This window comes from Natrix helvetica (assembly GCF_964273705.1).
Source record: "Natrix helvetica genome assembly, chromosome: Z".
NCBI classification, from domain to species: domain Eukaryota; kingdom Metazoa; phylum Chordata; class Lepidosauria; order Squamata; family Natricidae; genus Natrix; species Natrix helvetica.
The window spans coordinates 99,027,805-99,046,217 of NC_138554.1; the positions used below are offsets into that span (position 1 = coordinate 99,027,805).

At 39.5% G+C, this 18,413-nt stretch overlaps 1 protein-coding gene across 1 annotated transcript in view; it reads left to right on the plus strand.

Annotated features, from left to right (window-relative positions):
* The window catches only part of SKAP2 (src kinase associated phosphoprotein 2), a 138,214-nt gene that overhangs the window by 13,022 nt on the left and 106,779 nt on the right, over positions 1-18,413 (plus strand). Inside the window, exon 3 of the mRNA XM_081933403.1 lies at positions 3,993-4,018. Within this exon, the coding sequence (XP_081789529.1) occupies positions 3,993-4,018 (26 nt within the window). The remainder of the gene's footprint in view (positions 1-3,992; positions 4,019-18,413) is intronic.

Below are 18,413 nucleotides of genomic sequence, written 5' to 3' on the forward strand. Positions count from 1 at the left end.
AGAGAATGAAGCGGGCGTCGGCGCTTCTTCCAAAAGCCGAGGGCCCAGCTCCTCTTCCTTCCTCGGCTGCTGGAAGAGCACTGCGCCTTTTTCATTCTCTGAGAGCCACCATGCTTGCTGTGGCGCGAAACGAGCGCTGCTGGGGAAAAATCAGCAGGAGGGGGAGAAGAACACAAACTTCTGCTAGGGATGCCTTCTCCCCCCTATCCCCCTGATCTCTCCCCGGCAGCGCTCGCCTCACGTGGCAGCAAAGTGTGTGCGCGCGTGTGTGTAACGGGGGCTGGCTGGGACCGATCAGCTGAGAGGCTGGCAAAGAAGCGGCTCTCGGAGGAAGAAGGCAGGGATGCTGGCTGGCATTCGCTTCCCTTACTTTTTGCTGCCGTCGCCCCGGCAGAACAGAGCATTACCGCCCCCTCCCTGCTGGTTGCAGCCCAGGCCCGCCTGCCCTGCTTATCTGAAAGTGGTGAAGGAGCAAGCCGTAATGAGCAGTAAGGGAAATGAGCACTGGCCACTATCCCTGCCTTCTCCCTCCGAGAGCCGTGGCAGTGGGGAAGACTTATTTGCCAACCTCTCAGGTGATCAGCCCCATCCAGCCCTTCTCTCTCTCTCTCTCTCTCTCTCTCTCTCTCTCTCTCTCTCTCTCACACACACACACACACACACACACACTCACACACGAGTGCTGCTGGGGAGAAATCTGGGGGGGGGAGAAGAAAACAAACTTCTGCTAGTTATGGCCTTCTCCCCCCCTCTCCCTCTGATTTCTCCCCAGCAGCGCTCACCTTGCATGGCAACAAGCAGTGTGTGTGTGTGTGTGTGTGTGTGTATGTGTGTGTGTGTAACGGGCTGGATGGGACCGATCACCTGAGAGGCTGGCAAAGAAGTCTTCCCCACTGCCGCGGCTCTCGGAGGAAGAAGGCAGGGATAGTGGCCAGCGCTGATTTCCCTTACTGCTCATCGTGGCTTACTCCCTCGCCACTTTCAGATAAGCAGGGAGGGGGCGGTAATGCTCCGTCCTGCCAGGTAAGGGAAGCGAATGCCAGCCAGCATCCCTGCCTTCTTCCTCCGAGAGCCACTTCTTGGCCAGCCTCTCAGCTGATTGGTCCCAGCCAGCCCCCGTTACACACACACACACACGCACACACACACTTTGCTGCTGCATGAGGCGAGCATTGCCAAGGCATCCCGGTACCGGGGCCGAAGGGGTGGCGGTGGCAAGGATGGGCGGGCCTGAGCTTCCCTCCCCCTTGCTCAAGCAGGCTTCTTGCATAGCTCCAGCCCGCGGCTCTGATGAGGATCCGTGGGCCAGAGTGCTGCCGCTTCCAGCCAGGATATATTCTGTCAGGCCCTCGGCGGCGTCTTTATGTTGTTAGCTCACCTCCCTACCAGCAGCTCCTCTGCCAGCATCCCGGCTGGAAGCGGAAGCGCAACAGCCGCTGCTGGGGAAGGGAGGAAGGTGTAGCGGTCACCTGTTCTCACCACCGCCACCCCTTCGCCCCTGGTAATGGCGACTGTTGCACTGCTGCTTCTAGCCCCAACGCTGGAGGAGCTGCTGGCGGGCAGGTGACCTACCTGCATAAAGACACTGCCGAGGGCCTGGCAGAATATATCCCACTGGAAGCGGCAGCACTCCGGACCGTGGATCCTCATCAGAGCCACAGGCTGGAGCCGTGCAAGAAGCCCGCTTGGGTGGGGAGGGAGGGAAGCCCTTGCCCATCCTTGCCACCGCTGCTCCCTCGTCCCTGGCGGCTATCACACTGCTGCTTCTGGCTGGTGTGGGAGTGGCTGCAGGGGCTGGTTGCCCACTCCTGCCCTTCCCCTTGTGGCTGCCGCTGTTTTTCTGGGATGCTTGAGCTGGCCAAGCCCTTCGGACTGCAGATGAGCCATGGGCTGGAAGGCGAGGGCCACTCAAGAAGCCCACTCGGGCGGGGAGGAAGGGAAACCCCGACCACAGCTCTGCTCTGCTAAGTGACGGCCGGGATCCCCTCTCCACGTCTTTTGGCACGCGCGGCCCTTGCTCTTCCTGTTGGTGTTTTTTGCGTGCGCATGTGCACCAGGAACCAGATCACCAAACGGCCAACGCGCATGTGCACACTGAAAACAAGATCATTTTCCTGGCGTGCACATGTGCACCGGGTGGCTCCTCTTCTGCTTTCTGGCATGCCAATGCATGTGAAGACCAACTGGCTGCTGCGCCCGAACCCGGAAGAGCAACTGGTGATGGCTCCGCGTGCCAGGAGAAATGGCTCTGCGTGCCACTTCTGGCACGCATGCCATAGGTTCACCATCACGGGTCTAGGTAATTAGTTTATTGCTGATCTATAATTGTTGGGATTGTTGTAATTTCATAATATTTGGCATCTAGTCTTGCTCTTCTTCTGACCAATATTTACAGAGCATTTGATACACCTGGAAATGATGCCTTCCTTATCAGAAATTAGCAATGTTGGAATTCTTGCTACATCCATTCTAGGGTTACTATTTACCTAGTTATATAAATCTTAGCATGAACCATTATTTCTTTCAAAATGAGGCATTGCAAAAGAGCAAAGTAATATTTCTTTGGACTTTGTGAAAGTAGATATGCTTTTGAAAGAAACTTGATGTGTGCTGAAAACCTTTATCTATGTCTCGCTATTCTTGTCAGATACATGGTTGATCCATGTCATACTTGCTTACAGTATTATATCTGACTCTTGTGTTGTTGTGGTTGTCTGGAGAAGTGACTAAATAGATAACCAATATAAGAGGTTGTTGTCATGATGGATATGATTTGTCACTGATAGCTTGGCTTTTTGCCAGCAAAACTTTCTTTCCTATCAAGAATAATGCTTACCTCGGATAATTTGCAACTATCAATATATTGTTTAACACTGATAAATTGTTTATTCTGTGCGAAGTTTTAATACAATAGCCAGACTTGAGGAATATAACAAAATGTACCAAATGGTACTAGAATAGTTATGTAGCGTGGCTGGCTTATAGTAATGATAGTGTCAGGTTCTAGCCTAGGGATGCTTAGCACAATAAAAGTGCAGCATCTATCCCTTAGGTTTTACTCTTCTGTCCTGGTGATGCTTATGAATACAATTTGTTATCCGTTGTTGTTTATTTAATTAATTAATTTATAAGTTAAGTGGAATGAGCATGTCTAGGCAAGTATAATGAGCATCTCTAGGCATGTGTAATACATTAAAAAAACAAGTAGAAAAAGTTAATACCATGTTTCCCCGAAAATAAGACAGATCCTTGAAATAAGCGCTTGGCCTTATTTTCGGGGAGGTCTTACTATTTTTGAGATATAGGAGGCAGCAAGGTGGTCACCTCATGGCTGCTGCTGTGTTGCAGTATTTTGGGGGAGGGCTTATTTTAGTGCATGCACTCAAAAGCGCAGTTGGGCTTATTATCCAGGGAGGTCTTATTTTCAGAGAAACAGGGTATTTGCTGTTATTAAATAATAGCAGGGCAAGAACCATTGAATACCATGGAATAATATCCCCCTATTAATTCAGATTCAAAATCATCCTGATTGTATGTTTCTTTTTCTGTCTTAACATTGTATTCAGCAACATTCTTACAGGTGTATCCTTATATTGTCCAGAAATATACTGTTTATCAGATTTAACTTACTATAATTGCTTTCCTGTTCTTCAACTTATATAAGCATTATCTTTATCTTTTTTAACCATATTTTTCAGAGTAGTGATGATTTTTTTTTCTGTTTTCCATATTAATATATTAATGTTTTCAATTCAAGCTTAGGTGCAATATAATACAATCATTAGTTCTTCATTACTAATATGCAACTATTAATATCATGGAAGACTTCTTCAAACTTAGATCATATTTTTGAGGTAGTGATGCTCAAAGTGCCTTTCAATAATTAGTTGTGGGCTATCATTTTATTAACCTGGAAAAACATGCACTGTTGTTTAGATTTGCAAACACTTACTGTATCCTTTTTCCCACTCCCCCTTTTTCCTTTCCTGCAGCTACCCACAAGAATTTCCCGAAATAGGTAAGAGTATATTTTTTCATTTGCATGTGACTTAAATATTTTTTATTACTACTGAGCTTCCAAACTGATCTTAAGTACATTCAATCACCTTTTGAAAATTCAGACTATGCACTTATGATATGGTTGAGTATGCTGGCTCCCCCTGCTGGAAAAAAGCATGGAGGATTCTCCATTTCCTTTTTTAAAAATATACATTTTGCTGCTTTTATAAAACAAAAGGGCACACTAACCAAGAACTTAAAATTGAGAGGGAAAAAAACTATTTCAAATGAAATAGCATTGAATTGGCATCGACAGTGGCTTAAAACGCTTTCTAATATGAATTCTAAATTTAATGAAAGTGTTTATTCTCGACTTTGCTTGTTGTGATGCTCTACTTATTGCTGTTTTGGAAAAAAAATTCAAAGAAGTCTCTTATAACAATTGATTATTCCTTTGCTGGACAAATACAGTGGAATTCTTTTGTCATGATATTGCCCATTTACAGAGATAATAGAAGCAGGGATATTCCACTTCTATCAGTGAATTTTCCAAGACATTTTACAAATTAGATTTTGACCAAGCAAAAGAAATATTCTGCTTCTAGATGTGAATTTTAGTTTCCTCTTTTTATCTGGTCCTTAACATGTTTCTTTTGGGTATTTTTGGCCTATGACTGCAAGTTTAAAAAAACAGACAAAATGAAAGCATCAGCATAAGATATGTCAAAAATATAAATGAACTCTTTGATCAAATAATAGAAGCAAATTGTAGCAAATACCATGAATATTTTCTCCCAGAAGACGCTTGGCAACAACTTGCTTTCACGTTTGCAGAAATCATAGTTTTATTTTAGCAGTTTAGAGATTCAGGACAAGAATGGGAAGCTGAAATGTGGTTTGCATTTTCTAATGGATTTCTCGAAACAGACCTTATAATCTCATTAAAAATAGCCTGGTACAGTGGTCTGTTTTGAAGCTGAACCTGAGATGGCCCTTATTTTCATGATGCTAATTCATGAGGTCATGACCTGCAGCCTGTGAATGCTGGTATAAGGGTCACAGCATGAGGTCAAGAAAGCATCTGTGGAACTACAGTGGATTCTCCCCCCTCCCACTAGTAGGGCAACAGCCAGAAAGAGTAACATTTACTTATTTCATTTTATGTCAGAGTTTATAGGCCTGCCTTCAGACAGGATATATTCAGGATGGCCTACAAAGTTCAGCTGCCAGTCTCTAAAACAACAACCTTGCTCCATTGTTTTGGGAATTTGTGTGTTCATTTTCAATGAACTAAATTTTCAGTATTATCTCCAGGTAAAGAGTGTTCCTAGAATTGGTTTCATCACTGAATTTAGATGCAAAAGGAGAAAAGCTTTCTGATTTTGTAATGTAATCCAATTTGGGTTTTACATTTTTCAAAGCAGTGATTAAAAAGTAAATATTAATTAATATTTACCTAAAGGCATTCTACAAATTGATCCCAAACCGAGGATAATTTTCATATACAAGGATCAGATTGTCTATGCAAATAGGCTAGTGAGATGCTGGTAGCAACATTTTTAAAAACAATTTTTTGACTGCTAAGGACCATGAGGCATAGTGTAGGAAAGGTAGTAGAGCTAGACTTAAGGGTGTGCAAAATGGTTTGAACTCAAAACCTGTCATACCAATTTTGTAGAAAAATTTATGTTTCTGAACAGGGGGAAATATTGCAAGCTTATATTATCCTACCCTGATTTTAAAATAGATGTTTTGAGTTCAAAATGGAGATGCTTTCAGCTTGGAATGCTTCTGTTTAACGCAGTACAGATTTTTTTTTAATTTAAAATTCTGAGCATTTTTAAAGTTGACATAATTTGAACACCATTCCTCACTTTTTTCAAATTTTTGTTGGGATTTTTTCTTATTTTTTTAACAAAATAAAGGCATCTGTTTTTCTTTATTTTCTTCTTTTTAAGAACCTGTGCTGTTCTTTTTGCTGCAATGATGTAATCATGGGGATGGGGATTGAATTGGAAAAAGTGTAGTATTACAAAGACTGTCTGGTAATGCATACTTAAATATCAGGTTGGCTTTCTGATATATTGTAATACACAAAGTGCATCTGCATAAAAGCATTCCTCAAGCATGGATCTAACAACCTAGATCTAAAAACCATCAGCAGATGGTTTTTTTAAGGTAGGCTCATTCATAAAATCTTATACATGCATATCCTTATTGCTTCCGGTGAGAAAGCTGTTAAACCTATGAAAGTTGGAGATGTTCCTGACCTACTAAATGGAATATATCACCTTATGTACAGAGAGTTTGTAAATTTATTGCAGCTCATGGTTGTATTGTCATCCTGTTTCCTGGACCCATTACTCTTGCCCTTACTATGCGAGTCAAGTGCTTTGGCATTTATGTGTTCTGTGCGTTGTTCTTTTGTGCTTGGATTTTTTAGATTCTGGGTCCCCAGTATAGCTTTCAAGGACAATCGTCTACTTAACATGTTATTTGATGCCCACCAAGTTTCTTTCACCACCTAATTCTAAGGTCCCCCCCTTCCCACTTTTAATAAAAAGAGAATTGAAAGCTTGTATGCTGCAGATTCAGGCGTGTAGAATTTGTATTTCCCGAATAATTCCCAGAACGATTCTTTGTATATAAAATGGTGGGTGGCATAGTGGTACTTTATTTATATTCTATTAGATGATATCTTGTGATTGGCTACATTATCCACGGGAACAATTTTGTGAGGGTGTCTGGAACATGCTGTCAAAATTTCTTTGTTAAAACCCAAGTTATGCTGGTCTGTCTTTTTTACCTTAGTTATGTATCCTAAAGCTTCGTGACTTTCTGTCTTTCTTTCGTTCCCCCATCTTTCACCCTTCCCTTGTGCACACACACACACACACACACACACACACACACACACAAATATGCATATAGTTCTATGTGTGTGTGTGTGTGTGTGTGTGTGTGTATTCTAGGAGGATGAAATCTAAACCCCACTGCCTGTTACTGATCCAATAAATTTCATGAATTTCTGCTCTGTAATCATTTGGAGGCTGTTAACTTGCATTTCGCTTGTCCTCTAGTTTACTTTGAAGATTGTCTTGCTCATTAGACATATGTTCAATTATATTGTAGGTTTTTAAAAAGTCTCGTGTACTGTATTTTATTTTCAATTTGTTGCTTTGTTTTGAAAATTCTGTTAGAGGTCTTCAGTCCTCTGAAAGCAGCAAATCTAATGCTTTTTGTCATATAGAAATGCAATTGTTAGATCTTCTGAAAGTAAAGCCTCCTATTAGTTTTTTGTATATATTGTTATCAATAAATCACTTATACTAATAAATGAGTGGAATGAAGAATTAAAAGTTCTTACATGACCTAAATAATGGAAAAATGTCTTAAGTCCTATAGGACTTAAGACATTTTCTCATTGTTTAGGACATATAAGAACCCTTAACTCTTCATTGAGTTGAATAAAACTCTTTATATACAAAAATATTTCGAATTTATTGAACTCAATTATATTTATAGAAAAACAACATCAAAAACCATATTTGTTGGAGGTATAATAAGGATAATGCTTTTTAAAAAACACCTTTTTATGAGATCATATATTTACTAATTTTTTGGAGCAAATAGTGGACTACATGAATATGATTATGTGACAAAAGCTAAATTTTTCAGAGGATAATATTATCTTGAACTACATATCCAGTACATGAAATTTAGCTTTAACAGTTAAAAATTCAGCAAAGGACATACATGAATGTTTCAGATGAGTTCACCCTTGAGGCCTCCACACCCTAATATAATCATTGATATTTAAATTTGGATGGGTAAAGTTATATGAACTCTTAATCTTAACTTCAAAAGTTCTTGGTGCCTTCATACGATTTGAGTTACAAGTCCCAGAATTTCTGCCTGTATCTTCTGTGTAAACCAGTGTTTTCCAATCTTAGCAACTTTAAGATGTGTGGACTTTAGCTCAGAGAAAGTGGAGTCCATATATTCTAAAGTTGCTGAGAGTGAGAAACATTGCTCTAAACTGTTAGCAGATTATCTATCTATGTAAGACTCACTTTGTCATGCCTTTTAACTGAGTGAAACAATGCAACATTGGGTGACAATTTTTGAACCAAGGTACTGCAAATAGACTAACTTACAGAATGTATTCAATATTCCAGGACTCATGATTCCCAAGTGAATAAAATTTGAGGAAATTGTGACTGCTTCAGTGCTATTTGATGCTGCTGCAATCACATGATCTTCACTTATAATGTTTTCTGTGACAGTTTCCAGCCTGTCTTGCAATCCATTGCTCCCTGCCCCATTCAGCAGTAATCATTTACCTGCCTGCTGGAAAGGGAATTTATGTTGCTCCCTCGTGACCCATACTGCTCCTGCTGAATATCTGTCCCAACCCATGCTGCACCTCCTGCGCATCTCCCTGACCTATGTCACCCATAACATGCCTTTCCTGAAGTATGTGGAACCCATTGCATGCCTTTATAAATGCTTCGTGAGCTAGGTCACACCCTATGTGTCTTTTCTGACCTGCATGGTATCCCCACACCATCTCCAATCTGCTTTACTCATGTGTGCTTTCTCCATGTAGCGCCTCGGGAATCCCACACACCTCTCTGCTCCATCTTGTGCCTCTACACACTGCCCATGATTTTCATGGCATCTCTTGCATACTCTCAAGCACCCCAGGCGTCCTTCCTGTCCCACACTCCGTTCACACATAATCTACAACCAGCACAGCACTTCTTACATATCCTCATAACCCCATGCATTCTTTTTGATCAACACCTATCCCATGGTGGCTGATTTGATCCACACAGCATATCTTGTCCATTAACGCTCATGCATCCAAATAAAGTTCAGCATATCTTCTTGTCATCTAGGCCAACCTTTTTAACATGCTGTCTTCCAGACTAGCTAAATTCCTGAAATTGCAACAAGTGCTGACTGTCAATTCCTGAGACAATAATTGAAACGTATACAAAATTTGGCATTAGTGTGTGTATGTTTCATGTAAGGATATATATGTGTGTGTAAAGAGTTGTTCATCCAAAATTCCACCAGTTTTTTCATAATTTAATAATTGAAGTAAAGTAAGTGTTGATAAAAATCTTGCAGGTTTTTTTTTGGCAGAAGTTAAATATTGGCACTAATTTTTGAATAAAATTATTTAGAATGGGAAGATTTTTTTCATGCAAAAAGCAAAAATCCTTGATGCAAAATCAGTTTTAAGTCTTTATTGTGATAAATGCAAATTAAAGAGTAACTTCTATTCACAATGATTAGATATCTAGCTTCCCGTATTAGAGCAATATCATCATCTATTGGATCAATAAGCAAATTTGCTACAGAATAAATGTAAAAGTACTGTTTAATAAAGAAAGGCCTGCCACTGTGCAAGTGACTCAAAGTACTACTATCACAACACAAGATATCATATTGCAGAAGAAAAAATGTAGGAGCAGTATTATTTCCAGTAACCATTGACTGTGTTTAATTAATGAAACTTATAACAAAATATTCAGGGATAAATCAAATGTTCTGGGAAAGATATTTTAATGAACATTAGCCTCTTAATTATCCTCTTGGCTACATTGTAGGAACACATGTGTGCTTTTTCTTTGTGTAACAACTTTTTATAAAGAATTATTTTTAAACTGATCATTAATTTTATGGCTACAGAAATGAGATGCAAAATTTATGCTGTTGTCATTGGCATAGGCTCAAGGCACTACTGGTATTATGCATGATTATAATAGAATGGCTGCGGCCTAATGAGTCTGTAGACATTTCATTTGAACATGCGTTGGTTTTAGATGTGTGATTAGGCTGTAACGCTTTCAGTTATGCGTACAAATTCTTTTGCATAGACTTACCTGATAATCATATTCCTTAGAGTTCTCTTACATAGATAGTAATTAACATTTTCCTTTACTGATTTCTATTGCCATTCCAAATACAAAGAATAAAATTTGTATTTCAGGTTGCTTGATGCAGTGATGCCACTGACCAAATACATGAAAGCATTCATAGCTTTTAAAACACTGCTTTTTGAAAACTGCTAGACTAGTCAATCTTTTTTTTTTAATGTGCAAAATTTGGCATTAGTGTTATTCTGCTTTTACTGCATGTTTGAAGTGGCTAGAGCAGGGTTTGGCAATTAATTTTCTCAAAGGGCCACATGAAAAACAGGGACTGTTGTGGAAGATCGATGCCCCATCTCCACTGCCTCCCTGTCTCTTCCCTCCCGCCATCCTATCCTGACACTGATCCCGCTGCTGCCACAGGCTAGACAGAGACAGCCAAAGCACTAGTTGCAGCTCATGGACTGTAAAAAAGTCTGGGCTAGAGCATACTGTAGTCTAAATCCGCAAAGCCCATCTTATTTCTAACGTGAAATCTTGAATATGTTGTACAATATTCCAGTATTTTCCCCACAATATTCAGAATTAGTGTTTCTGATAAAAATCTGAATTCTGATAAAAATCAGTTTCTGATATTAAATAAATACCTGCATTTAAAATAGCATAATTACAATTAAATCTATTACAAATGTAATTGACAGTCTTATAAAATAAATTAATTTGTTTTGTGACACTCATAGGTAGAGTCGTCTGTCAAACACAGCCAAAAGGACTGCAATTTGGCTGCATGGGTTCTCAATATTTCATGGCAGTGCAGAGTAATCCTTAATTTACAACCACAATTGAGCCCAAAATTTATGTTGCTAAGGGACAAATTTGTTAGGTGAGTTTTGCCCCATTTAATGATTTTTCTTGCCCCGTTTGTTAAGTGGATCCCTGCAGTTCTTAAATTAATAACTCAGTTGTTAAGTGAATCTAGTTTTCCCATTAATTTTGCTTGTCAGAAGGTCACAAAAAGGAATCACACAATTCTGGGACACTGCAACCATCATAAATGTAAGTCAGCTGTCAATCATCCAAATGTAAATCATGTGACCATGGGAATGCTGCAATGATCATAAAGTATGAAAAATGGTAATAAGTCACTTTTTTCAGTGCTGTTGCAATTTGGAATTGGTCACTAAATGAATTGTTGTAAATCAAGGACTACCTGTATGTCTACAAGCTGTTAAATTAATAGAAATGATGCTGCTTATGTGTAAAATAGCCCTCTTTTGGATTACTGGCCAACCACTGTGACCTTTTTCTCTTCAAAAATGTAATATGTAGTCCCTATTATTTACCTTGATCTAAATTCAATAAAAGAATCCTCCACTCTAAAAATGTATATATAGCATCTAAAGCAGTGCTTCTCAAATAGTGGGGCGGGCCCCCCAGGGGGGGCGCGAGGCTCCGTAAAGGGGGGCTCAGCCAGGGGGGGCGCGAGGCTCCGTAAAGGGGGGCTCAGCTCAAATTATTTTATATATTTTTGTTTTGCAGGTTAAAGTTTTTTTTAATATTGTGTTCCTTTAAATCCTGTGCTCCTTTAAATCTTTTCTGCTACAGTTAATAAAGCTATTCTTTGTTGTAAATTGATCCACATTTCTTTCTTTTTTTATTCTCTTATACGTTAATAAGGATACAGTGTTATGCAGAGGTGTACTTATATCAATTTTATAGACAAATGATACTATTTACAGTCACGCGGGGGGCGCGAAATGTTTTCTTCTTCCTAGGGGGGGCATGACAGAAAATAATTGAGAAGCACTGATCTAAAGGAACATTTTGTCCAACATTCTTTCATTCTCTAGATCAGTGTTTTTCAACCTTTTTTGGGCAAAGGCACACTTGTTTCATGAAAAAAATCACGAGGCACACCACCATTAGAAAATGTTAAAAAAATTAACTCTGTGCCTATATTGACTATATATAAAGTAATTCTCTTGAATAGGAATCAAATAAACACAAAGAAAGTATTTTATAATTACTTTATTATGAAATAGTAAGTAAACAGAAATATGAAAAATTATAAAATACTTTATTCAGTGCGCAACCTGGGCAAAATTGGCTCTTAAGACTGGTGGACTTCAACTCCCAGAATTCTGAGAGTTGAAGTCCACCAAGGGCATCAATCATATTAGCCCAGGCAGGGATCTGCAAAATTGGCTCTTAAGACTGGTGGACTTCAACTCCCAGAATACTGAGAGTTGAAGTCCACCAAGGGCATCAATCATATTAGCCCAGGCAGGGATCTGCAAAATTGGCTCTTAAGACTGGTGGACTTCAACTCCCAGAATTCTGAGAGTTGAAGTCCACCAAGGGCATCAATCATATTAGCCCAGGCAGGGATCTGCAAAATTGGCTCTTAAGACTGGTGGACTTCAACTCCCAGAATTCTGAGAGTTGAAGTCCACCAGTCTTAAAACAGCCACCTTTGCAGACCTCTGTGTTAGCCCAAAGCCTGGCGCTGGGCGGGCCTTGCTCCCCCATTGGTGGAGCCCCAAGAAGCGAGGAGGGAGAAAAAGAGACGGAGGCAAGGAGCTTCTCCCCCCCCCCGCAATAATCTTATCAGGGAGCCGGCGGGCAGTAGCAAATTAGCAAATTTTTGCTGGGAGGAGGCGGGGGGGGGGAAGCTCCTTAGCGTCCCGTTTCTTTTTCTGCCTCCTCGCTTCTCGTCATTCCATTTGTCAGAAACTTCTCCTGCATCAAATTTGCAACGACCTAATAACAGAGTTGGAAGGGACCTTGCCCCAAGAAGCGAGGAGGGAGAAAAAGAGACGGAGGCAAGGAGTTTCTCCCCCCCCCCGCAAAAATCTTATCAGGGAGCCGGCGGGCAGTAGCAAATTAGCAAATTTTTGCTGGGAGGAGGCGGTGGGGAGCTCCTTAGCCTCCCGTTTCTTTTTCTGCCTCCTCGCTTCTCGTCCCCGCCAGGCGGATCTGATTGGAACGCCCGTGTGCAAGAGGCGAGCCCTTACTTTTATTATTACTTTTATATTTACTCCGTCTCCTCCTGCTCCGGTCCTCCTGGTGACTCGAGTCGCGACGTCGCACACTGTGCTCGGGTGGGAAGGAAGGCTGGAGTCTGGACCAATCACAGCCCGGACATCAGAAAAGTGGAATTTTTTGAATTTTTCAATTTTTCCCACGGCACACCAGGCAACATCTCGCGGCACACTAGTGTGCCGCGGAACAGTGGTTGAAAAACACTGCTCTAGATGTCCATATTCCCCTGGCCTCTGCTACTATTGTTCCCAGCATTATTTAGTATTTAGTGTCATCCTTTCACTTAATGTAAAGCTTCTGTGTTGGCATAAAGGCTTCATCCAGGTTTCTGAAAAGAAAACCACTCTGAATTTAAGATGAAAATTCCTTAGAAAATTGGACAGAATAATAGAATAGAAAGAATATTTTTTAAAAAATATAAACACAGAATAAGCTTTCTTTTATTTTTCACTATTTGTTCAGCTCCTGTTAGTTCAGGATTTTGTTGGAGAGCTGTATATAAAAGGAAAACTGTTCTTTGACCACTATAAATATAAATATCTGGAACCTTGTCACACATTTTTAAGCATTTATGGTTTTATAGGTTTCAAACTCTAATTCCCCAGTTTTAACAAAAGCTGAATGCTGCAAGTGAAATCACATGCACTATTTGCATCCCACATTATAAAACAGCATATTTATAACTGCTTACAAAAGCAGAATGATGCAAGTATTTAATCTGCCTAAAGGGGATTTTTTTTGTACACCCTTGCCAAAATTGGAAACTTATATTTTTGAGCAAATGCCAGGTCTCTGATGCCTTAGCTGAACCAATCCCTGTTGCCTGCCCTGAGATTTGTTTAATTAATTTTTTTGGCTGAATACTCCAAGCAGCACCAGGTGGCCAGATCTAGTCACTTTTTACATTTACTGTATTGCTTCCAAATGAGTGCTGACTAGGGGCATGGCAAAAAGTTAAACAGGTGGCCCACACATGGCTATTATTATTGCCTCTAGAACAACCACAGTTTCTTGGAATGTTGTTGTCCCAGACGGATAAAATTTTGTGACTCTAGTGCAGAAATATTCTTGAATGACTTGTTGCCAAGGGTCCCCAAACCAAGAGTCGGGGCCCTTTGTAGTGATGACAAAAAGCACTAAGAATAATTGGCAGGAATTCTGCTGGCCATACCTCTATAAATTTTTTACAATTTATGAAATGTCATAAAATATGCAAAGGATGCAAATGATAGAAAAATGTGCTAATTAGTCACAAAGATAGTAATTCACACTATTGGAAGTTCTGCTTATCAAAGTAGAAATAATTTACTAAGCTCTTTCTAAATAATATTGAGCTGCAATAGCAGATAATGTTTAAAATCTAAGTTAAAAAATAAGGTAAGAATACAATCTTTAAAATACTTTAAAAAAGATAGAAATACAATTAACTGTGACACAACTGTGCCCTCAAGCTGACAATAAAAAAATGCATATTTCAAATAAGAGACAAAGAGGAAATTAGGCATAAGTAAGAATTGTTAAGCTAAAACTTTAGAAAGTCAGACAAAGCCTTGGAAATCTTGTGTAGTGTTTTCCAAAGACAAGCACTGAATTGTTTAACTGTCTGGAGGCAATGAGTTCCACAGTATAGCTGCCGGCAAAAGAGGTGAAGCATGAGACAATGTATACCATCTTTTCTTTAAGAAAGACAATGCTTTTTAAATGATACAAGGTTCTGGACGTACTATAAACAATAGCAAAATGGTATGACTTTGAAAAGTAAGAAGTGGACTTTTTAAAATAAATGTAGAAAAAGGGAGACAACCAGTAGACAATGAGTATGAAGTACAGTTAGAAGAAATATTGCTCAAGATAGGTGTTTCAGAATTTGATGACATTGTTTGTTTGTTTGTTTATTGGATTTATATGCCGCCCTTCTCCCAAAGGATTCAGGGCGGTGTACAGTATTAAAAAAAACACATACTGTATTACAAAAGTTAAAAAAGAAATTAGATAGAGTATCCAAAAACAAACCCAATTAATATGAACAATAACATTTTAAAAATTAGATTAAAATTAACAATTAAATCAGTCATTTATTTTATTTTGTTCAGGACAGGACAGCTTGCTGGAAAAGCCAACTTTTTAGGGTGCGTCAGAAGAACCGGAGGTTGGGGATTATGCGAAGCTCCGGGGGGCAGCTCATTCCAGACGGAAGGCACTCCCATAGAGAAGGCTCTCCCCCTGGGGGTTGCTGTCTGAAGGCACCCTGAGGAGGCCAACTCTGTGGGATCACACTGGACGGTGGGAGGCTACTGGTGGCAGTAGGTGGTCTCGCAGGTACCCTGGGCCTAAGCCATGGAGCGCTTTAAAGGTCATAATTAGTACCTTGAATCGTACCCGGAAAACAACCAGCAACCAGTACTGGCCGCCTATCATGGGTTACCCCATGATAACCCGCACGGCCGCATTCTGGACCAGCTGAAACCTCCGGGTACTCTTCAAGGGCAGACCCATGCAGATTTGGTAAAAGCTAGGAATCCCCAGTTTTAAATTTGGACTAGTGAACATCTGTAATTGTCGTCACCAGACTACTTCTGATCTTTTATTGGTCCCTATCAAGGGAATCTCTCTCCTTTTAATTCTACTTCCATGCTGCGTCCTAGTGAAGAATATTACATCTGTACAACCCCACAAATTTTTGAGTCACAAAGATAGATGTTAAGAAATGTGTAGTCTCTTGGCTACAAATTACAGATGCTCACTGTAATTTGAACATATATGGAGAGAAGTTGACAGGAAACAGAAAAAAGAGGCTGTTTAAAGTTGGAAAGCTAGGTAGAGCAGAATTTTTAAAATTCTTTCCAATTTTTAATAGTTCTGTTCTAAGTCACAGAGTAATCTCAGAATATAAATGGAATTAAGGAGCTGGAAATATTCCAAACAATCTCTGCCATAGGGATGTATTGATAGAATATTTCTGAAATGTGTTCGAGTGCTGCTTAAAAGTTTGTGAAACCTTTTTGAATTTTTTGAATTTTTAATATTTCTGAAAATATGACATAAAATGTGATCTATTCTCCATGCATGCCCTAATTCTAGGTAAAGAGGACACACATAAGGAGATGAGTCAGAATATTGCACTTGTTCTGTGTGCTTGAGGCATTATGGAGGCTCCTTGTATATATAAGTTGTGAAGCTTACTTTTTTCTGGAGGACAGATCTTTTTTTATTTATTATTTTAAAGAATGGTAGCATTCCCTACATTCAGTTTAAACTTGATTTGCCAAGCTGTGCGTTGCTGGTTGCATTACAACATCCTCATCTCCCCCCCCCCTCCTCCTCCTCCTCCTCCTCCTCCTCCTCCTCCTCCTCCTCCTCCTCCTCCTCCTCCTCCTCCCTGTTAGCCAAGCTCTTGTTTGACATAGTTCTACCATTCTTTCATTATCTTCAGCCTCCCCACTATATTTTAAAGACAGCCATTTGGATTTTTCTACTACATGGATGGAAGAGGAGCTACAGTTAGGGAAATGCATACATTCTGCCCTTAAATTGTCCTGCAGTAAAGCTCTAAGCACAGGACTTCTTAGAAGCCACTATTCCTATTCTAAAACTCTTAACGCAAATGGTTAATTCTGAAAGTGGAAGTCTAATCTAAATGGGTTGTGTTAAATCAGAGAACACTAGAATGCAATATGAGTTAGAGCTAGAGTTGTGATTATGAGAGGTTTACTTTTTGAAAATTGCCATTTGCAAAGATGTTAGTGAGCCTTTACAGATATGCTTTTCATTTGTGTATGTGTTTCTGTCAATAAATTTTGTTTTAAGAATGTATATATTGCTTGTTCTAGTAACAACTGTTTATTCTGTTAAAAATAAATTAAAACAATAATTAAATGACACAACAAATGAACGTATAACACTGACAAGGAAACATTAAAATCCCTGGAAAAATAGGTAGGAATGGAATTCTTCTCCCACATATTGGTAATTTATTCCACTGGGTAGACCTCATTGAGGAAAATGTTGAATTCATTGTTGTCAAACATGGAGAAGACCCACAAGTATCTATTAATGACCTAAATTGTGCAAGGAGGGCTGTACAAGAATGGGCATTTATGTAAGTGCTTGAGCTTGGCCTTAAACCATTTTATTTCTTATAATGCATGCAGCATTTCCAAATCTGAAAGGCTCCTGTGATGACGTGTCTGTGGTTGCAGTTATGCAGTCTACATGTTACAGCATAGCTGTATTATATGAACCTCACTTTTCTTTATTTGTAACGATTTTGATTTACGGAGTATCAACATGCATAAGCAGAACTCCTGTTCTTTCTTTGAAGTACTTGAAACAGTAGAAATATTTTAGATTAATGAGACTTCTTAAGACATACAAGGATGTTGTAAACATTTAAAATATTGTCTTCATCAATATTCCTGAAAAACTTGAAGCAAAGGGTGGAAAAGACCTAGGAAGGTTAGGGTGAAGACATAACATTGAAGACATAACATAAAACATTGGTTTTTGCAGTCTGATTCAGTTAGTCTTCAGACTTATGACTATTGCACCATCCTCATGGTTATGTGATGAAAACTCAGATGCTTGGCAAATACAGCACTCTGGGATCATGTAATCACCATTTGCAACCTTCCCAGCCAGTTTCCAATGGATCAACAAAATCATTGGGGAAATCAGATTTGCATCATTCGCTCAACAACTGCAGTTATTCACTTAACAACTATAGCAGAAAAGATTGTAGGGCATAACTCACTTAACTATCTTGTTTAGCAACAGAAATTCTGATTCCCATTGTAGTCAAACCGCAAGAACTATGTGTGGTATATTCTTAACATACTACCCAGTTCATTTTTTAAAAAATTTACTATGACTTTGGTTATAAACATTTCATTATTTGTATCATTTTTTAAGGAAGGAAATGTTTTGAAGAGACAAGGTATCACGGAATTTAATTACTTATCAGAAATCAGTGGTTATTACATTTCCTTGTGTAATCTCATTGTTTACAGTGGGTTAAATATTTTAAATCAAACCCTTATCTCTGTGAATTCAGTCAAGTGGTTTAATTCAGCTGTGAAAGTCAGATTCAGCAAGCGTGATAATGCTTTCGCTTTCTTTGGCATGATTTGTTCGGCCATAGGGATTGACTAAATAATCTAAGATTTTTCATGATATGTTAATGTTACACCTGGAGTGCAGCCCTTGGTTTATTGCCGTTCTCTTAACAAACCAGTATATTAAGCAGGATTTGTACTTAGTTTACAGCCTGTTCATTTTCATTTTTCAGCCTGAATGTTTTGGGGACTGTTACTAGTAGTCTGGTCACATCCTTCCTTTAAAAATTTGGTATGTTGAAGAGTTATAATTGCAAAATAGGCCTTTGAGTGTTGAAAATAATTGAAGGGGGAGTGAAGTCAGGTTTTTCGTCTCTGTGTTTCTGTGTTTGCCAAGCTCCCCCTCTTCCAATAATACCCAAGTGGATCAGGCGGTATG